Source organism: Ursus arctos, unplaced genomic scaffold, assembly GCF_023065955.2.
Source record: "Ursus arctos isolate Adak ecotype North America unplaced genomic scaffold, UrsArc2.0 scaffold_33, whole genome shotgun sequence".
NCBI lineage: Eukaryota > Metazoa > Chordata > Mammalia > Carnivora > Ursidae > Ursus > Ursus arctos.
The window spans coordinates 9,476,687-9,499,849 of record NW_026623019.1 but is presented as its reverse complement, the minus strand read 5'-3'; the positions used below and the strand labels follow the sequence as shown (position 1 = coordinate 9,499,849).

General features: G+C 35.5%; 1 protein-coding gene across 3 annotated transcripts in view; it reads right to left on the bottom strand.

The window, feature by feature from the left end:
* The window catches only part of ZNG1A (Zn regulated GTPase metalloprotein activator 1A), a 51,213-nt gene that overhangs the window by 16,540 nt on the left and 11,510 nt on the right, over nt 1-23,163 (bottom strand). For 2 of the 3 annotated variants that reach the window (XM_026519314.4, XM_026519315.4), the window contains 5 exons: nt 13,323-13,382; nt 11,732-11,769; nt 6,318-6,364; nt 4,257-4,343; nt 1,648-1,692 (listed from right to left, as the gene is read on the bottom strand). In XM_026519314.4, the coding sequence (XP_026375099.1) occupies nt 1,648-1,692; nt 4,257-4,343; nt 6,318-6,364; nt 11,732-11,769; nt 13,323-13,382 (277 nt within the window). The remainder of the gene's footprint in view (nt 1-1,647; nt 1,693-4,256; nt 4,344-6,317; nt 6,365-11,731; nt 11,770-13,322; nt 13,383-23,163) is intronic. The other variant, XM_044391217.3, reaches the window with a different exon arrangement.

The window sequence follows — 23,163 nt, the reverse complement described above, 5'->3', positions numbered from 1 at the left end:
TGCCTCAAGGAATTGGGGGAAATATTTAATGTAAGATTCATGATCATGTAAGAATTCTACATGGAGGTCTGATCTTCACTGAAAAAGATCCTAATCCCACTTCAGCCCCCACAGCAAGTAAGTACTATTTCAGAATGTCCCTAGATTCTCAGATACAATGGCAAACACAAGACACTGAAGAAACAGAAGAAAAAAGGAGAATTTATCCATTTGCTCATTCTTAATCACTGCATGTTTATTGTTCTATGATATAATAGAACTGTTAGAAATGTCATATAAACATCAAAATTGTTACACAACAATCTCTTCAAGATAAAACCTTTATGCAAGGCATAACGGTCTAAAATGAAAACAAACAGAAAGAAAAACGAAGCAAGGTAAATCCAGGGGCCTGTAAAAACTGACCTGAGATGTTTGTAAATATGAACCAAATAAATGCTATTATAACGGAACCATGGCTATTTATGGATATGGTTTTTAAAAACTTATTTCAGCTTTATGTGGTCATCTGTGTGTCACTCTGTAATGAAGAGAAAATTTAAGGAGAAAGAAAATGGTAAAATGTAATAGAAAGAAGACCCATAACTGAGGAATGACTCTGGTATGAGTTAGATTACCAGAGATTTTCTACACTAGAATCTGAAATGCAGGGAGCGCATTTGGTGACGCTTGCAGAAGACTTACACTAAGGGCATTCTTCCGCCACCCCAGCCAGCAGATGAGTGGCTTCTGAGAACACATACCAAATTCCTTCCCCAGCTGCTCACATGCACACAGGCAGCTGCCACGGTCCCTGCCTCACGCTCAGGGCAGTCTGTCAGCACCTCTAATCTCTGCTGTAGCAGACAAGCCTCTCAGCTAAGACCTCTGCTGCACTTCCAAGTAAAGAATCTCTGAATTAAGGACTGGGTTGGCACCAGACCGCCAGCTGTGAGCCTCAGAGCTGCTGGCTGCATGTTGCTGGGTCTATGAGCTGCTGAACCATTCTTGCTAAAAAAGGGAGCTTAACGACATATCCCTGTAAGAAATCTTCTGAAATCATAATGGCATTCATTGGAAAACAGAATTCAATCCAGAGAAATACATTTCACAGATGTTTCAAGAATATATCTATTTTTATAAAGTAATGCACATCTGTATGAACAGAATAAAAAGAAGAACCTACAGGAAATGAAAATAAAGATATAAAAAAGGATGTGTTAGAAACTTAAAGGTTCCATCTATTTTTACATGACAGATTATTTTTGCAGCTATACAAAAAACTAGGAAGTTTTTTGAAAATATTAGAATGCCATTTAAGTACCTCAACCTAAGCTGAGATTCCTAATAATATACTTTTACAGTTTTCTATACTAGTTACTTTACTGAGTGGACAAAACATCCTATGTTTTCTTCCTCATGAAACAAAAGCACAGTTACCCAGTCTTACCAGGGCTCTGTAGTCTCAGCTACAAGAAGAAGCAAACATATTAACCAAATATACCAAAATAATTTATAAAGAACATTCAAAACATTTTGGGATCCCATTTTTTAAAAATGCACATGTATCTTTCTTATAATAGAATCGAGCATATTTATCAATTACTTAATAATTATTATTAACTAAAATTATTTACTGTCAATATTAGTAATGGTTTTTAAAAGTACCTTGATCTTTGTGTTTCTAAAATTTTTCCCAGTCCATTTATTGATCTGAAATAAACATAAAAATGAAGAAAGGTAAAAAAGTGAATGTTAAACTTTTTTAAAGATTATAAAAGATATTATTTCTAAAACAGGAAATAAGCATATACAAATATATCTGGAGAAAAAAACAGAAAAGCAAAACTTACATTTTTTATAGCCTATTTTTTTTTCTAACCATAAATCACGTTTATTCCACGTAGGTATTAAAACACGACAGGCAAAAATCTACTGCACAACTGACAAACTAGGGGCTACTTTGTGAATTATAAAGAGACCCTTCACTTTAGAAAAAATGATTCATAAACAGCCAGTAATTCTAATGTTCTCAAAAATGAGTAGATAAATCAAGATTTTTACTGATACTCAATTTTCCACAAGCACACATTGTGTGCTATACACAGGCCAGAAATAAAAACCTAGTTGTGAGTGGCTTTGACCCTAGCCCGTCCTCAGTTTTCACAGTAACAGTAAGTCACACATCCACGTTCTTTCATAGAATAACCTCTTCATTCCCTAACTAGAATCTCTACCCACTCTGCTGGTCCTTCCCTTTCTGATACTAAGATAATGAAACAGGACTCCCTCTGTATGGCACCAAAAATACTTGTTAAATTCTTTCCAACATACTATATACCTCATTTACCTTTATACCTCCAATTCCATTGCCTTCAGCGTTACTTGCTTAATATATATGCCTTTTGTTCAAGCTTATTCTCATGAGTAAGGTTTCCCATCTACAATGATTCCAAGGCAAGTCTCTCTACCATTTCACAAAGTTCTTAATCTTTTCTGCTGAATATACTGTATAATCTGATGGCCACTTCCTCTCAGATATGTTCACCTTCTTCCAACTCCCCAAGTCTAATGCCCAGTTAGTTGCAAGTCTGATGTACAATGGAAGGTCAAAATCCAAAGGGTCTGTAATTTATCAAAGCACTGTGTCCAAATTCTTTCCTGGTATTGCTGTACAGAGCAGGCTGGCAACAAGCTGGCTAACAGTCACTACTGCTGCTGTTAGAGACCCAGCTGACAAAGTCAACATGGGGACAGAAAAGCCCAGTAGCAATAATCCTTCCTTTTACGCCAAACATGTTTGTTACGTGGATTTATGTTCTCCTTTCCAGCAATCAAAATGATGCAGAGGATTTTGAAAAGAGAAACAAAATTTAGGAGACCAGAGTCAAAGGGTAAAAAAAGTAATCTCCATTCACTGCGTTCATCTTTCTAGACTTTTCAAAAATATCAACCATTTTTCTATTTCTTTCCTATTTTTATTCATTGTAGCTTGAAATTACTATGTAAACCAGGAAAAAAAAATCTACACTCTAATAATGATAATAGTAGCTAACAGAGCACTTACTATGTGTCAGGCCCTGCGCATAGTTCACCTACACTGTCTCATGAACACTTAAACCAAACTTAATGAAGTAGGTATTATTTCCTGTTTTAGAGATGAGAACCAAAAAGAACACAGCAAGAAACAGAGCAAGGAGTAGAATCCAATCAGATCCCAAAGTCCATCATCTTAAACACTATGCAGCACTACCACCTGCCCTCCAAATGGAGCCAGTATTACAGTTTTCTATAGTAAAGACTCAAAGGATATTAACATTAAAATAAAACAAAATATGCTGAAAAATATGAATTTCTTTCTTCTTCAATCATTCATCACTGCAGCCAATCTCCTCATGATCCTGACCTTTATTGATTCAACTTATAACATACTATATGAACTGGTACTGACAGAATCAAAATCCGATGTCAGCAGATTACATGCATTAAAGATGACTAATAATAAAAGCTATTGAATGTTTCTTTGTAGATGGCATTTATTAATTTAGGTCTTAAAAAATAATTCAAAGTCCCTGAACTCTAATCTCATTCGAAAAGTCAAAATAACAGTTGAATCATTTAGCATATATTTGAGTACCATTCATACTGTCCTATGTTGACCAGCCTTGGCCATGGACACTGAAGACATTAAAGCAAGCCGGGAGACAGGCATGGTTGATGACAGTCAAGAAAGACAAAGTCAGTGAGGGTTCAGGGCAAGGAGACCACCTGAGTCAGGGGAGATTTCACAGAGGAGCGAGCGAGAAAAGGAGGCGCCAGGACAACTCTACAGAATGGATAAAATTGCTTAAGAAAAAAAAAGAAAGCAAAGAAAAACAGAGACAAGGAAGGAATTCAAGGATTGGCAGAGTGAGAGTGAGAACACGTAAGAGTAAAGAAAGGATCTGGCAAAACACATCCATGGGAAAGTAAGTCGTCCTGAGTAAAGTTAGAGAACTTCCTGTAGAGAAAGAGGCAAAGAGAAGACAGGAAAAGGAGGATGAGGTCCGAAGACCCTGAATATCAGTCTAAGAATTCTCACTACCTTCCGTAAGAAATGGAGAATGATTTTATGTGTTACTATTTACATAGCAGTCAATTAGGCATCGACAAATGATTCCAGAATGGTACCTGAAGCAAGTCAACTTGAACCTTAAGTTTCTACAGGGTAATATAGGAAAAATATTTTGTATAGTACACTTTGGATCTGTAGGTAGTTAACACTTAAAACTTCATACCTAATGGCTGTTCTTAATTTGCTTAAATCCTCTTCTGAAACCAAGTCTGTTTTATTAATGATGATGATATCTGCCAAAGCAACTTGCCTAAATTAGCAAAGAAAGAACAGATGTCAAAAGAGAAATGTTAAGAAATTAAAAATAGAAACATTTCCTTCAGATCAAATAGCTTTAAGAACTATATAGTACTCTATATGGTAACTGATTTTACTCCTATTTATCATTCTTCAAATAGTAAAAATAAATTGCATCCATCACTATATAAATTCAGATTTCACATGTATTCATTCAAAAAATATTTACTAAGTGCTCTCATTGCTTCTCTGAAACTACAAAGATAAATCTCAAAAGTTCAATCAAGGATCATTTTCAACTCATAATTTTCTTTGTAAAGAAATGCATAAAATTCAGATATTCAATACGGTAAAAATATGGACAGTCTACTGACTAAAATATTCCATGTTATATGGAATTTTTAAAGAAAACAAACTAACATGAACACTGAACAGTTTTTTTAAAACTACACTTCAGAAGATACATCAGGATCGTGAACAAGTATCTTCCTCATCACTACAAATAAGTATTTTCTCTGTAAAACAGATACACAGACATGCAAGTTAAAGAATGCTATTCTGTCCCATTGACAGAATGCTAGATAACAAAATAGCTTACTATAAATAGAAGTCCCATTTTCTATTAACAGGAGTAGTAGAGCTAAGGATTCTTTAAATTTTCCTCAATTCTTCTGGAAATTTTAATCACTAGGCTATTTATTCCTAATTCTAGTTTTATGCTACCTGAAGATATAGCCAATTATTTCAAAAGACATAGCCAAATTCTCAAAAATAAATTAACTTTAATTTACTGAAAAAGCAAGTTTCAACAGTATGTACATCATAATCCCATTTTTATTTAAGTAAGTGTTCTATGAATAAAGATTTAATGTGGACATCTCAAAATATAAACAGTTACTATCTTTAAATTGGAGGCCTTCTACGTTTAACTTTATTTTTTGGTTTTTTTTAAGATTTATTTATTTGAGAGAGAGAGCATGAGTCGGGGGAAGGGGCAGAGGTACAGGGTGAGAGAGAGAGAGAGAGAGAGGGAGAGAGGCAGACTCCCCGCTGAGCACAGAGCCTGCCGCTGGGCTCCATCTCATACCCAGAAAACGTGACCTGAGCCAAAATCAAGCCACTTAACTGAATGAGCTACCCAGGTGCCCCATCTTTATTGTGGCTTTTATGACACAGCTATTTTCTATTTGGCCTATTTACATTTTCTATAATAAATATATTTTATTAAGGAAAAAATTTAAAATGTTTAAGTTCAGTCTAATCTGAATCATACCTACATACCCAATGCAGTGTTCAGGCAGGATTGTAGCACCACAAAGCACCATAGTCCAAAATGAGAGGAAGCCAACTGCTTGCTTGCAGTCTATTATTTATGTCTGGATGATCCTTAGCAAATCTCAGGGAGACTCCCCCTTAACCCCAGCAGAAGACTTAGCAACTGTGGTTTATCCCAAAGCCTTTTTCCCCCATTAGAAGAATATGCTTAGAGTAGGCAAAGTGATTTAAGTATTTCTAAGTCTAAAGACAACCCAATTAGGAACATAAAGGTATTAAACAAAAAAAAAATGTTCTAAATGCCAATTAAAACTATTTCCATATTTCCTCCTCTTGTGTTCTGAATAACAGTGAATATACGAATCAAATTAATTACTGCTGAAGAAGGCAGTAAGTGAACCAACTCTTTTCTTCATCATCCTCTTGAATCCCAAAGAAATCATGTAAGAACAAGAAAAGTTTTTAAATGTTCACTGCTCCCAAGCGCCTCTCGAAGAACTGCTATACCCAACACTCATTTTATGATATATATAAAAGTTTTATATAAAATTTTAGTTATCAGACCATTATAAATAGAAATGATTCAATTACAGGGAAAAAAGAAAAATTTTCCTTGACTATGTTTTTTCATTTCTCACTTTGGTTTTGGTTTTCATAATAATTTTCCCTTTCCGATTAACCAGTAATCAATATATACTTTAAATATAAATACCTAGAAGCTTCATTGATAAGGCCATCCGGTTTTTCTTCTTCTAAATGCTAAACAAAAACAAAGTTTGAAAAAAGTTACTGTGGGAGAACACAAATGCTCATGTCAACACAAAGAATTTTACTTTGGCGACTCCTTTCTTGCTTCCAATATAGATTTCAACAAGTTCTATTACTGAATACACAAATGCAGAAGTAATTTTTCTAACTGAAAGCATTTTATTCCCCATTTGTAATTGTTTTCCTACAGTGAAACTGTAGTTTTTTGGGGGAAGGGGCAGGACTAAAATTCTGTCTCCTTGACATCTCCTCCTTTTTCTTAAAAGGAAAACCCTCCAGATTTAAATAATGTCAATAAAAACAAACAGCATTACAATTCAAATTATAAGCCTTTTCCTTTTCACAAAACTGTTTTTGTTCTAAATATTCATTATTACTTATATGTAAAAGAGATAAATGCTGAAAGAGACTTTCTCAAAATCTAATACACTTCCATCCATTCCGGTTGCACACTCCACTTCCCTCCCCAGCATCACACACAATATAGACTCAGTGCTGAGCCCTTCCTATTCCCTTGAAACAAGCTGTGGGAAGGCCACAGCCCCAATTCCAGCCTAGGAGCAGGTGGTCATTTAGAGAAACCCACACTTAAGTGATCTGGCCCCTCAGTGCAACTGTTTACTTTGCTGACCTCTCCAAAGTCAAACTAGCTCCAAAAAAATATTGTGACACTGACTTAGGGGCCCACAAGGCAGCTTTCATCTCTCTGGAAGCAGTTATTATTTTTCCACAATTCTACTTAAATCCCTAAAGGCATCAATGCCATAAGGTTCATGTCTGCAAAACATTCCACCTTCATCACTTTAACCTTCAAGAGATGCTCTCTGTCACAAGAAAAAGCGGCCTACTGAGGGCAATTTGATTACATTAATATTCTTTGTATTTAAATCAAACTTCACAATTCTTAAATCATTTTACATACATTATCTCATTTAGCCTTCATAAGAATTAGAGGAAATGGCTATTCTCATTTTATAAAAGAAGAAACTAAATCTAATACTGTCACAGGATACTCTTTTATAGGGGTATTTTTCAAAAACTGAAAACATGTTCAATATAAGTAAAATGATGATATAATTTTAAAAACTTGTGAATGAAAGCTTTTTTGTTACATAAAATCAATCCTGGATACAGATGTTACCTAAATGTTAACAATCACGTAAGAGTATTCTCATAGAGATTAATTAAAAATTACATTCAAAATTTTATTATTATTATTAGAGTATTATATCAAAAACTTTCTTGCCAAAAGAAGAAGTTCACTATCTTTGCTAATTATTCTTGGCCTGAGGCTACTGCAAACCCTATTATTATGTCCCGTAGAGAATATGGCTGATACCATCCTGGAAATAGTACCTGGCACCAGGCTCAACAAATAATTTGTTGAATGAATTCCAGTTAACACCCCTATTTGTTGAAAAAGTGGATGTTATTATTTGAAATATTCTATATAATGTGCAGCAATAAATCCCCTTCTATTCAGCAGTATATCTATTCACTAACGATGTATTTTTAGCAAGGTATCTGTTTGAAAGATCCTGAAATATTTCAGGATTTGAAAATTTGAAATATTTTTCAAAATAGTGTATTGTTGACCTTTTGGAAGCTTTATTTACATATGAATTTGGGGCTATCTGGCTGTCAGTTTGTGGGGTATAAAAAAAGATATGGCAGGAAAATTAGATATTTTGTTTTTGAATTTCCATACCTAAATGGAACTAACAGTAGTTTCACAAACCCATGTTTTTAACACATTTACTTCTCCAGAAGATTAGAAATCTACACTCAAAGCTAACTGGGAAAAACCAACATTTTACTAACTTCAGGCAGTCAAGAAGTACCAAATATAAAAACACTTTAAAATCCCCCAAATAGGGGCGCCTGGGTGGCACAGCGGTTGGGCGTCTGCCTTCGGCTCAGGGCGTGATCCCGGCGTTATGGGATCGAGCCCCACATCAGGCTCCTCTGCTACGAGCCTGCTTCTTCCTCTCCCACTCCCCCTGCTTGTGTTCCCTCTCTCGCTGGCTGTCTCTATCCTGTCGAATAAATAAATAAAATCTTTAAAAAAATAAATAAATAAATAAAATCCCCCAAATAAAAATAAGCAATATGTACAATTCTATTACAGATAAGGCATGCAATAATCACATATAATTATAGAAAAAGAGATAAAAGCCCTGTTCTATGCATTTTTGAAGACCATACAAACATAAAGAAATAATAAATGCACACCAGCATTGATTTTCTCTGGGTATCAGCCCAATATTTATTTCCCTTATCCAACTTCCTACCTCCCCAAGTCAAACTCTGCAAAAAGACCAGTTGTCTTTTAGTCAAAGGGACATTCTCCAATACTGGTTACTCAGTTGGATAACTTGCATTTATAAAGTTAAAAAATGGGAATTTTGATATTCTACCCGTATAGGCAAGGAAGGAAAACATCTGCAAATTTTTTTTCAAAAATTTTAGTGTATGTATGTATGTGTTAGAGAATGTATACATATGCCCAAAGGATTCCTCATCTCTGCTGAAAGACTATAGCTTTTGCCTATATATTGAAAAAGACCAAAATGATTTTGGTACTAATTAACCCAACACTTCCCAAAAGTCAAGGTTCAACCCTCCAACCCAGCACAGAGTAAGAAAGAAAGAAACCCTGTGAAATAACATCACAGTAGACCTGACTTCAATAAGAGCTATCAGGTATCCCCTTCTGCAGAAACAGAAATAAGTTGGACCGAAAAGAAGAGAGAAAGATACGGGGGAAAACGCCGTTGTTGACCAAAATGGAAAGAAATCTAGTGTCAAAGATGTCAGACGACATTTTTAAAAAGCAGCAGCAGCTCTCTCTTCTTAACGGACTGGTTATAGATCTGACGCTATTTCAGCTGTTAGAAAACGATTATTGCATAAAGTCAGTCTATTTATTTTTCCAGTCTTTTCCAAGCCAAACTGTTTTCTGACTGAATTGTTTCAACAGCTAGTGCAATATAACAGAAGAGCCAAAAAGAAACCTCTCACTTGACCTTTCCTGTGTAACTTCATCCACTGATTCTATTGCATTAAATGCTGTCACGTTTGTAGAACTGAAAAGAACAATGTTGGCAGCCTGGGTGTCAAGTCCTGAGAATAGAAAGCTGTCATTTGAAGTTGTCCAATTCTTTGCCCGTGATTAAAAAATGAATATTTCAGATCAATGGGTGACAATCCCATTAGAGTGATAGCCCATGATATCAATTACCACTTCAGTTTCAATTTGGCTGCCTGGCCACAGGGTACCATTTCTCAGCTTTACTTGTGATGGGCTGGCTCTGTGAAGCATGACACCCTTAAATTGCTGCCCATTATCCAAGTGTCATTACTTGTACTGCCTCAGAATTCTCTGAATCACAAGCAGCTACTGGGGTCAAGCTTTGCAACCAGAGGAATTGGACAAGTGGGCAAATTCTTTATATAAAGGAAAAGTTATTTATCTGGCATCTGACTTAGAAAATCTAAAGTTTCCATTATCCTGACAGTATGTCAGTTTTGTGTAGGTATATTGATTTAATAATTTAAGAGGTTTTATCAAGGTGGCAGGAGGTTAAACGTTTACTGTGTTTGCATTATTCAGAATGTTGCTTTGTTTATTTGGCCTCAATTACACTGATAATAGATTCTCTTTAACTCCTCTGCACATCTAAATATACATATAAAATTATTCCTGTAATCATAAATACATAAAGAGTTTAACACTGGGTATGACACCTTAGGTCTATCAAGAAAACAAATAAAGTATCTTAACTGCTATCTCTCCCGTAGGTATGCCAAATTTGGTAATAAATGTATACAAGAGATGAATTCAAACGTGCCTATAATAAACATTCAGAATGAAGAATTTGATTTGGTTTGCTTCCTCCATAAATATTTTGTTAGAAATATCAGGGTTTCAGAACAGTCAGAATTTTTCTGAGTAAAATTATAATATTTGGAATCTTTCTTTGATTCTTAAGATGATTAATAAATTTGGACTTAAAATCTACAAAGAAATCATTTCCCAGGGGGTGCCTGGGTGGCTCAGTTGGTTAAGTGTCTGCCTTCGGCTCGGGTCAAGATCCTGGAGTCCCAGGATCGAGCCCCACGTCAGGCTCCCTGCTCAGCGGGGAGCCTGCTTCTCCCTCTCCTGTGCCCCTCTACCTGCTTGTGCTCTGTCTCTGCCTCTCTCTCAAATAAATATATAAATAAATAAAATCTGAAAGAAAGAAAGAAAGAAAGAAAGAAAGAAAGAAAGAAAGAAAGAAAGAAAGAAAGAAAGAAAATTCTTTTCCAAACATCTCAAATTAGACTGCTCTATTCCTGAGGGAGACCAAGGGCCAGTGAAGGGATATTGGTAACCACTTAACAAGCCTGCCATATATTCCTAGAGCATAATTTTATTGAAGGTTTGGAAGGAAAACAGTTTTTTAAAGATTTTATTTTTTTAAGTAATCTCTACACCAAACACGAGGCTTGAACTCACAACCCCGAGATCAAGAGTCTCATACTCCACCAACTGAACCAGCAAGGTGTCCCGGAAGGAAAACTTTTTCAAATTAACAAATTCAGATATATTGTGGAGAATACAAAATGGATGTGAATTTTTAAATAAATTTAAACTTCTAAGAAATGATTACTTAGGGGGATATTCACATCACAGAATGGGAATGGGAGATGGAGGATAATTTCATTCTCTTTTCCCTTTAGTAGTATTTCACTTGGAAAGTTGAGAAATACTGTTTTATTTTATGCAATATGTTTTTAAAAATCTTACTAAGTGCATTTTATGACTTAAAGTCCATTTAAATGCATTTGAAGAACTTGGCAGTTATGAAAACATTCACAGGAGGATACCTTTTAAAGGAGAGTTTCTCCTCACTACACCTACATATAAATCCTGATTTCTTCAAAATAAGGTAAAGCAATTATTTTTTTAAAGGCAATTATTTCCAGTTTGTGTCTGATAGCAGTTTAACAAGAGAAAAAAGTTCTTACATGCTTTATGAAGCTCAATTTCTTCTATCAAATAGAAAAACTCATCAACATTGGGGTTGAATCCCAGTGAGGAGTTAAACACACCCAAACTTTATCCTGTAATATCATCATTACAAAATATTACGCTTCCAACTTCTATCACATCAAGCCAGAGTAACAGAAAATATACACTTAATTTTAAAACACAGCAATTAAAAGACACACAAATTTCACCTATTCTTCATGATAAAAAAAAAACCTTTTTGTTAAAATATTCAAACAAAAAGGTAGAAAAAAATAATATAATCAATCCCTATATACAAAGCTTTTAACAAATAATTAGCAATTCACAGCACTCTTTCAACTTACTTTTAATCCATATTTTGAATCCACAACAGTTACGATACCTACAAAGGAATACATCTTTTAATCACCTTTATGCATGAGAATGAAAATCACAACTAACTTATTTCAGTTCACAAATGTTACTCAATAAAATATTGGTTTTTCTCTTGCCAAAGCTTCAATTTAATTCAGTTCCACAAAGAGACACATTTCAAATGTGTACTGAGTGTCTAGCACCATTTTAAGGCATTAGAGGTGTTATAAAATAATTTTTTAAATTACATAAACAAAGAAGTAAAGAAGTAAAGAATGTTAGATTTCTCTGGCCTTTAAAAAGCTTACAATCCAAAATATGATGAGACAAATTCCATAATATAAACTGGAATGTGATAAATTATACAAGACAGGTTATTTCCAGTTTATATATTCACATTATCAAAATCAAGACTTTTCTTAACATTTATATTACTGCTTAACAGATGAGATGCCTTAAGAGATCTTATTCCTAGCAATTTGCACCAAATCTAACTCACACAATTATCTTCCATAACATTTACCTAAGTTTCCAAATGGTCAATTAGTTTAGCAATCTCTGAATTTATACGCCAAATAATTTTTTCAAATGATAACAGCAGAAGGAGTCTGATGCCTAGGGAATTCAACCAGTTACATGCTACATATACCAGAGCCAAATGACTGGGCACAGTCTTAAATTTCACTCTTCAGTCTATGGAAGACCTGGTTTAAAGAAGGGTGGGCGGGTTGGGGCGCCTGGGAGGCTCAGCCATTAAGCATCTGCCTTCAGCTCAGGTCATGATCCCGGGGTCCTGGAGCAAGCCCCGCATCGGGCTCCCTGCTCGGCGGGAAGCCTGCTTCTCCCTCTCACACTCCCCTTGCTTGTCTTCCCTCTCTTGCTATCTCTCTCTGTCAAATGAATAAATAAAATCAAGAAAGAAAGAAAGAAAGAAAGAAAGAAAGAAAGAAAGAGAGAGAGAGAGAGAGGGAGGGAGGGAGGGAGGGAGGGAGGGAGGGAGGGAGGGAGGGAGGAAGAAAGAAAGAAAGAAAGAAAAAGAAAGAAAGAAAGAAAGAAAGAAAGAAAGAAAGAAAGAAAGAAAGAAAGAAAGAAAGAAAGAAAGAAAGAAAAAGAAAGGTGGGTGGGGCACAGTTACTTCATTCAGAAAGTTTCCGTATGTCTTAAATGAAGTCTATGAATAAAATTGCCCAAAAAGTGTTAAGGCAAAGAAAGTAGGGGTGGGGGCTTTGCTTAACTCTCATCTCCAAGGGTAAATGAAAGCATAAATATGATCCTCATACTGTATATTTTAAATAAAATTAAAAACTCTCTAACATACTAAGCACATAAGTCAGAGGATATATGAAACTGACATAGCATTTTAAAGGAAAACCAGAGTGGAAGCACTAAATTGAGAGCTGAAATTAAGACCTGACATCTAGTTCTACTACTGTCTGGGGCTTTGGAATCTTACTTCATTATCAAACTAAACAAGTTTAAAAAGAGTAACAATGCGAAGATTAAAATTATAATGTGAATGAAAAAAAAAATCTAAACCATAACATTTTACTTGAAAACAAAAGAATATTTGTTTTAACTTACCATCAAGATAAATATCAACCCCTAATTCAGCATCAACCCAAAACATAGAAGCTACAGCACCTGAAAAATATATAAAATATTCATCAAATAAAAATATTTACTCAAACTGAGAAACACTATTTTACCCAGGCTGTTTTACGGTGTCCTGACAGAATTAGCAGGCGAACACATATACAAAGTATGTATGGCTTTCCAAACTTATGAGAATTACAATGATAGAACCTTTTATTACTTATACTCATTTTTCCCCTCTCCCTTCTCCACCCCACCCCCTCAAAAAGAAAGAAAAACAGATCAGCTCTTATCACATAGAAACCCAACACCAAGCTTCTATCAATCCCATAATAATCTACCAATACGTATTACCAAATAATTTGGGCATTATGGATATGTGCACACGGGACTTATTTTTATGTTTTCTCTCTCAAATTTAGTAATCATACAGTTCACAAATAATGAATTATCTCTCTAAAGGGAAGCAAAACCAACATAGATAATTTGGAAGCCACTTGACCGAAAAATAGAAAAACTTGTAAGTTTTATAGAAGAAAAAGAACAGAAGGTAAAATTATATACTCTACAGCATTACTAAATAAAACCTTATACTATTTATTTAATACTGATAGAAAATTTGGGTCTGAGGAAAAAAAATTTCGAAGTAAGAAATTAAAACTTGTTTTTGACAGAAACTGGTTCAGTAGCAAAGTACAAGCCCTGATTAGGATGCCACTACACAAGAAAAAGAAAACCGGCAGTAAAGAAAGTATTTGATTTTTCAAAGCATCTCAGGTCCAGTTAGTGACAGGGCTGTCTAAAAGAATGAGTACTAGGGAAAAACAAGGATAACTGAACTCATTCCCGTGTCTGAAGCTGTCCACCTACCCTGAGGAGATGTGGTCCCCCAAGCATCACTCTGTGTCAACAGTGAAATACCTGTCAGCTGTTTACAGTGATTACTCATGCAAGATATAGCAAGGGCCACAAGATCTAATGGTTTCCTGATACCTATTGATTTTTTTCCCAAAAACTTAATAGTTTTCCAATTTGACTGAAATAGGATTTGTGAGTAACAGGAGCGAATCAATGCCTGTTCTTTTCAAGGAAATTACTTTACCATGACAATTATTTAGCTTAGAACTGGAGAGTGTCAGTCTCCTAAACGGAGAACAACTGAATTGCCAATAAGAATTTTCTTCACTTACTTGGCTATCAACATGATTTTAACTGATGAGGGAGAAAAAAGTAAACCTGTGAGTATCATTACTCCAAACAATAAGTTGTTAAAAAAGTCTCAATTTTTTCCCTCAGTAAAATTCCACTTTGTTCATAAACCTTTTTTTTAATTCATGGATTACTACTCAGACAGCTTATAAGTCCTATACAGTTAACATTCGTGTAATATTAAGTTGAATTGCAAGAGTATATTGAGCTTTTTTCCCTAAATCTGATGTGCATCTTTGGCAACACTTACCAGGCCCTTCAAGAAAGAACTATTTAAAATTTAGATGCAGATGTTTAGCAAGAGGAGTAAAGATGAGAGAATAAGTTAATCAGCAGTTCCGAACCCAGGGTGATTTTTCTCCCCAGGGAATATTTGGCAATGTCTGAAGATATTTTTAATTGTCTCAACTAGGGGAATGCTACTGGCATTTAGTGCGTAGAAGCCAGGGATGCTGTTAAACATCCCACAAGGCAAAATCCAACAAAACAAAACAAAACAAAACAAAACAAAACACAAAAACATTCCACAATCCACAAGACAATCCCCTACAAAAAAGAACTACCCAATCCAAACTACCATTTATGCCAAGGTTAAGAAACCCTGAGCTAGATTATAGAATCTCCCTTATTCGAAACCGATTACAACAAAAATTTAAAATAAAAATTTTAAAAGCTAAATTCTATCAGCAACAATGAAATATACAACGTCTTGCAACAACTTTTGAGGAGTGATAGTCTAAATAAGAAACAGAAAGTCCATGGGGTGCCTGGGTGGCTCAGTTGTTAAGCGTCTGCCTTCAGCTCAGGGCCTGATCCCAGGGTCCTGGAATTGAGCCCCGCATCAGGCTCCTCTACTGGGAGCCTGCTTCTTCCTCTCCCACTCTCCCTGCTTGTGTTCCCTCTCTTGCTGGCTGTCTCTCTGTCAAATAAATAAATAAAATCTTAAAAAAAAAAAAAAGAAACAGAAAGTCCTATGTGACTTCTGATAATTCTTAATTCCACCCCCACCAATAAGTGGTTGTAGGGAAAGAGTTTACAAAATCCAAATACTTATCCAAAATGGCAAGAAGGAGAACTGAGCAAGGAATAAGTAATACAGGGAAAAGTCAACCAAGGGTAAAAGTTTTTAAACATTTCCACATTTTTGGAGAAGGGGGTCACTTTCTAGGGCTCAGAGCAAAATGAACTGAAAGGTCTGAGGCTCGAGGATATACCCACACAAGGTATGAGTAGTTGGAGGAAATTCATGAGGGGAACACTGAGTACTTTAAGAGAGCAGAGCCTAAAAGTCATATTGCCCATCTGGCTCTCTCAGTCACCCCTTTTCCTTTGCTTCCCCTTCTCTGCTCCCAGCAATACCCAGCATTCAAATTGAGGCCCGGGAGAAAAACACATTTAGGTAAGATGGGTAAGATATTAAAAATAATTCATCAACACCATATGTAAGTAGGCTGATGTTCTCTACATCAGTCACCAACATGCTGAAAAGACAATGCACATATATTACAGCTTAGAAGAAATAAAAAAGAAGATAAATGAAAGGAAAAAGTTGAAGAAATGAGTAAGGCATATAAATGGCAAAGAACCCATTCCGGAAGGAAACATAACCCAAGAAGCCAAAGAAAATTTTCAAAGGTCTATTCATAATAAAGAACTTAAAAACATCACAATCAATTAAAAACAACCTCTAAAAGGCAAGATAAAGCAGCGTAATATGAAACAGTACTTTGTGCTGAAGAAACATATACAGCCAATAAACATATCATTACTTAACGAATTCTTTTAAAACATCAGGGAATAGAATAGACACTGGTGGAAACAGAATTACTGATAAAAAGGAACATGTGAGATGATTAAAGTAAATGCAGAAGCAAAAGACAATTAGAAAATAAAATATATGGAGAACAAGAGAAAATTCAACATAAGGAAAACTGGTGTCATAAAGTAGAGGACCTAATAATTGGACAAAAAAATTTTCATAGTAATAAATAAGGAAAATGCTTCTAACTGAAGACATAAACCTACAGATTAAAGAGTATACTGTAATCCAAGAAAAAATGATTATGGATGACACGCAGATGTATCTTGGTTATATTACTGGACCTTCAAAAATAAAGGAAAAAATTGTCAGGCATTTCGGATGAGAAAGCAAGTCACTTTCAAGGAGGCAGAAAAGAAATCAGACTTTTCTACAGTAACATTCATTGCCCCAATAAAATAAAATAATGACCACACAGTTCTAATGAAAGTGTTCCTAAGAATATCACCTCATGCCAAGTTGTTTTTCAACAATGAAAACACCAGGTAGACAGACTCAAAACATTAAAGGAAACAACAGCATTAAAACTAAAGAAATATACTACTCACAAATCCTTCCGGATGAAATAAAAAAGGAAATCCAGCCAATCAAAAAATACTATGAGATCAATAAGCAATATTTGCTAAGTTCCAAGGGAAGGAAATTGTGATCTGGAAATTTTATACCTAGTCAAATAATCCTTCAAGTATAAAAACAAAAGACAAGCATTCTCAAGCGAGTATGCAAGAACTCAAGGAAGGGGGGGGCGCCTGGGTGGTTCAGCCAGTTGAGCATCCAGCTCTTGGTTTCAGCTCAGGTTGTGATCTCAGAGTCATGAGACTGAGCCCCATGTTGGGCTCTGCGCTCAGCACGAGTCCTCCCAGGACTTTTCTTTCCCTCTCCCTCTGCCCCGCTCCCGACTCTCTCTCAAATAAATATATCTTAAAAAAAAAAAAAAAAAAAGTCAAGGAACACAGCATCTATAGCTTGAGAGGATTACCTGACCAGGAAATTCAGTCAATCAAGAGATTCATCAACTCAGGAATGGAGAAGCCACAGTACTGAGGTAATGAGGACTAAAATTGCTTAATATAGAACTAAACAAAGTGTTAGAGAACGTAGATGTTAGGAATCTTAACAGAGCACAGAATAAATCAACCAAAATCAGGAGATGGGAGTAAAAAGAAGTGTTCATTCCCTACTCCTTTATGTCAGGGAGTCAAGAAATACTCTGAACTGACACATATAGTTCAAAAACTAACTCATCCATTTATGTTCTTTATAACCTTTTTTCCCCCTGTAACTCATACTTCCAGTGAAAAAGCATTTTTCTGATATTCAGGATTCCTTCATTTCTTTCAAGTTCTCTTTTATTCAATTACATAGTATTTTTTTTGCGGTTCTGCCCACCTTTTATAGAGCAATTTATTAGATAAATAATTTTAATCATATTATTGTTGATTTGCAGAGTATCTAATATGTGTTGGCTCCATTATGTGATTTACATATAGAATATATTTTTAATTGAGGTAAAATAGTATATGACCTTATATTAGTTTCAGGTGTATGGTATAATGATTCAGTATTTATATACATCACAAAATGATCACCACAGTAAATCTTGTTACCATCCAACACCATACAACTGACCCCCCCAGCCCTCTAACCCCTTTCCCCTCTGTTTACCATCAATGTGTTCCCTGTACCTGAGTTTTGTTTGATCGTTTCTAAGGTTCCACAGATCAATGGAATCTAACTTATTTCCTGCAGCATAATACCCCCAAGGTCCATCCGCATTGTTGCAAAAGGCACGGCCACTGTGTATGTGTATATATATATATATGTGTGTGTGTGTATGTGTATGTATATGCTACACAGATATATATGGCACATCGTCGTTATTCATTCATCCACCCACAGACACTTAAGTTGTTTCTATATCTTGGCTATTTTTGTAAATAACGCTGCAACGAACATATCTTTTCAAATTAATGTTTTCATTTTCTTCAGGAAAAATACCCACAAGTGAAATACCAGATCACATGATAGCTCTATTTCTAATATTTTGAGGAACCACCATACTATTTTCCACTGTGGCTGCACCAATTTGCATTCCCACCAACAGTATATAAGGGTTCCCTTTTCTCCGCATCCTTGCCAACACTTACTTCTTGTCAATTCGACTCTAACAGGTATGAGGTGCTATCACATTGTGGTTTTGATTTGCATTTCCCTGATAATTAGCGAAGATGAGCATCTTTTCATGTGCCTGTTGGCCACCTGTATATGTTCCACCTGTATAAGTTCTTTGGGAAAATGTCTATTTCAATCAGACTGCTTTTTTAGCTATTGAGTTCTTTAGACATTTTGGATATTAACCCCTTATCAGATACATGATTTGCAAATATTTTCTCCCAGTCAATAGACAGCATTTTCATTTTATTGATGGCTTCCTTTGCTGTACAGATGCCTTTTAGTTTGATATAGTCCCACTTACTGATTTTTGCTTTTGTTGCCTTTGCTTTTGGAGTCAGATCCAAAAATTCAACGCCAAGACCAATGTCAAAGAGCTAACTACCTGTTTTCTTCTAGGAGTTTTGTGGTTTTAGGTTTTACATTCAAGTCTTTCATCCACTATGAGTTAACTGTTGTATATCATGTAAAATAGTAGTCCAGTTTTCCCATCAATATTTATTGAAGAGACCATCTTTTCTTCATTGCATATTCTTGCCTCTTTTGTCAGAGATTAATTGGCCAGAAAAGCATGGGTTTATATCTGAGTTCTCTATTCCGTTTCATTGATCTGTGTCTGTTTTTATGCCAATACCATATTGTTTCATACTACAGCTTCATAGTACAGTTTGAAGTCTGGAACAGTGACATCTCCCGTTTGCTCTTATTTCTCAAGACTGCTTTGGCTATGGGGGCCCAGGGTGTCTCAGGAGGTTAAGCGTCTGCCTTCGGCTCAGGTCATGAACGCAGGGTCCAGGAACTGAGCCCCACATCGGGCTCTCTGCTCAGCGGGGAGCCTGCTTCTCCCTCTTCCTCTGCCTGCTGTCCCCACCCCCCGCTTGTGCTGTCAAATAAGTAAAATCTTTCTTTTTTTTTTTTTTTAGGATTTTACTTATTTGACAGAGAGAGAGAGACAGCCAGTGAGAGAGGGAACACAAGCAGGGGGAGTGGGAGAGGAAGAAGCAGGCTCCCAGAAGAGCAGGGAGCCCGATGTGGGGCTCAATCCCAGCACCCTGGGATCACGCCCTGAGCCGAAGGCAGATGCTTAACAACTGAGCCATCCAGGCACCCCCAAATAAATAAAATCTTAAAAAAAAAAAAAAAAAAGACTGCTTTGGCTATTCGGGGTCTTCTGTGATTCCACATAAACCTTAGGATTAATTATTTGTTCTGGGGCGCCTGGCTGGCTCACTCAGTTGAGCATGTGACTCTTGATCTCAGGGTTGTGCATTCAAGCCCCATGTTGGGTGTAGAGATTACTTTTAAAAAATTATTTGTTCTAGTTTTGTGAAAAATGGCATTAAAATTCTGATAGAGGGGCACCTGAGTGGCTCAGTCAGTTGACTGTCTGCCTTTGCTTGGGTCACAATCCCAGGGTCCTGGGATTGAGCCCCACGTCGGGCTCCCTGCTCAGCGGGGAGTCTGCTTTTCCCTCTGCCTCTGCTGCTCCCCCTGCTTGTGCTCTGTCAAATAAATAAAATCTTTAAAAAAATGTTTTAAAAATAAAAACAAATAAAATTCTGATAGAGTTGGCAATGAATATATATTTTGCTTTGGGTAGTATGGACATTTTAACAGTATTCCAAACTGTTCTTCCAAACATGAGCATGGAATAATTTTCCATTTAGTTCTGACTTAATTTCTTTCATTAATGTCCTACAGTTTCCAATCTACAGGTCTTTCACCTCCTTGGTTAAATTTATTCCTAGGTATTGTATTCTTTTTGATGCAAATTGTTTTGTTAGGCTTTTTGCAAGGATTGTTTCCTTAATCTTTTGACAGTTCATTATTTGTGTATAGAAACACAACAGGAAGTGTACACCGATTTTGTATACAGCAACATGACTGAGTTCATTTATTGTTCTTTTGGTGGAGTCTCTAGGGTTTTCTATATATAGTATCATGTCATCTGGAAATAGTGAGAGTTTTATTTCTTGCTTTCCAATTTGGATGCTTTTATCTCTTTTTCTTGTGTCATTGCTGTGGGTAGGATTTCCTTGAATAAAACAGGAAAGAGTGGGCATCCTTATTTTGTTCCTGATCTTAGAGGAAAAGCTTTCAGCTTTATACCACTGAGTATGAGTTTGTCATGTATGGCCTTTACTATATGTAAGTATTCCCTCTATACCCACTTTAAGAGTTTTTATCATAAATGGACACTGGAATTTATCAAAGGTTTTTTCTACATTTATTGAGGTGATCACATGACTGTTACCTAAATTTTGTTATGCAGTATATCACACTGATTTGCAGATGTTAAACCATCCCTGCATTCTTGGGCTAAATTCCACTGATCATGGTGTATGATCTTTTTACTGTATTGTTGAATTCAGTTTGCTAATATTTTGTTGAGGGTTTTTACATCTATGTTCATCAGGGATACAAGCCTGTAATTTTCTCTTTTTTGTGGTGTCCTTCTCTGGTTTTGTTATCAGGGTAATGCTGGCCTTATAAAATGAGTTTGGAAGCTTTCCCTCCTCTTCAATATTTTGGAAGAGTTTGAGAAGAATAGATATTACATCTTTTTTATATGTTTGGTAGAATTCCCCAATGAAGACATCTGGTCCTGGACTTGTTCGCTGGGAGGTTTTTGTTTACAGATTCAATCTCCTTACTAGTAATGCATCTATCCAGATTTTCTATTTCTTCATGGAAGACTGGAAGTCTTGAGAGATTGTCTGTTACTGGGAATTAACCCATTTCATTATCATAGTAGTCTCTTTTGATCCTTGATTTCTGTGGTATGTTAATTTTTCTTTTATTTCTGATTTTATCTTTTTCAAATAACCAGCTCTTACTTTCATTGACCTTTTCTATTGTTTTTTTAGTCTCTGTGTCATTAATTTCTGCTCTGAATCTTTATTACTTCTTCCCTTCTACTAACTATGGGATTCATCTGTTCTTCTTCTAGTTCCTTTAGGTAGAGCTGTCTTTTTATGAACCTTGCTCTTAGAACTGCTTTTGCTGCACCCTACAGATTTTGGATTGTTTTATTTCCATTTTCATTTGTGTCAAGGTAGTTTTTATTTCCCCTCTGATTTCTTCATTGACCCATTGATTATAATAGTTGCATGTTATTTAATTTCCACATATTTATGATTTTCCAGTTTTTTGTAATTGACTTTGTTTCATACCACTATCATTAAAGAAGATATCTGACATGATTTCAATCTTCTTAAATGTATTGTGACTTGCTTTGTAGTTTAACATGTGACCTATCCTAAGAACATTCCATATGCAGAAAAGAAATGTGTATTCTGCTGCTTTTGGATGATATACTTTGTATACGATTAACCCTTGAACAATGTAGGAGTTGGGGCACTGACCTTCCAAAATCCACATATAAGAGAGAGAGAGCACAGCAGGGGGAGAGGGAGAAGCAGGCCCCCACTGCACAGAAAGCATGATGAGGGGCTTGATCCCAGGACCTTGGGATCATGACCTGAGCCAAAGGCAGATGCTTGACCAACTGAGCCACCCAGGAGCCCCCACATGTAACTTCTGATTCCCTAAAAACTGAACTACTAATAGCCTACTCCTGACCAGAAGCCATACTGATAATATAAACAGTCGATCAACACATATTTTGAAGGTTGTATTACACATCGTATTCCTACAATAAACTAGAAAAGAGAAAATGTTATTCAGAAAATCATAAGGAACAGAAAATACATTTATAGTATTATACTGTAAAATATCTGCACATAAGTGAACCCACACAGGTCAAACCCCATGTTTAAGGGTTAACCATATACCTATTAAGTCCATCTGGTCTATGTTGTTTAAGGTTGATATTTTCTTATTGGTTTTCTGTCTGGATAACCTATCCATCGATGTAAATAGAGTACTAAAGTCTTCTACTATTACTGTATTGCTATCCATTTCTCCCATTAATTCTCTTAATATCTGCTTTATGTATTTAGGAATTCCTTTGCTGAGTGAGTAAAAATTTTCAAATGTTATATCCTCTTGTTGGATTGACCCTTTGTCATTATACAATGTACTTTATCTTTTATTACAGACTTTGTTTTAAAGTCTATTTCGTTTGATGTAAGTATAGCCACATCAGCTTTCTTTCATTTACATTTGCATGGAATATCTTTTTCCATCCCTTCACTTTCAGTGTTATGTGTCATTAGATCTGAAATGAATCTCTTATAGGCAATATATAGATGAGTCTTTTTTTTAATTCTATTCCCATCTTTTGATGGGAGATTGTGTCCATTTACATTTAAAGTAATTATTGATAGGTATGTACTTGGCATTTTGTTAATTATTTTCTGGCTGTTTTTGTAGTTCCTCTGTTCTTTCTTTCTCTTGCTCACTTCCCTTGCAGCCTATACATATATATATGCAGCTTTTATATATATACACACACACACACATATATTTATATACTTATGTTTGTATACTCATATGTTTATGTTTATATTTATACTGATATATATTTACATATATATACTTATATATAAATAAAAGCCTATTTCAAATTGATAGCAACTTAAATTTGAATGTATTATAAAAACTCTCCATTTCTGCTCTCCCCTCCACATTGTTCTTCATGTTATATTTAACATCTTCTTACTTTGT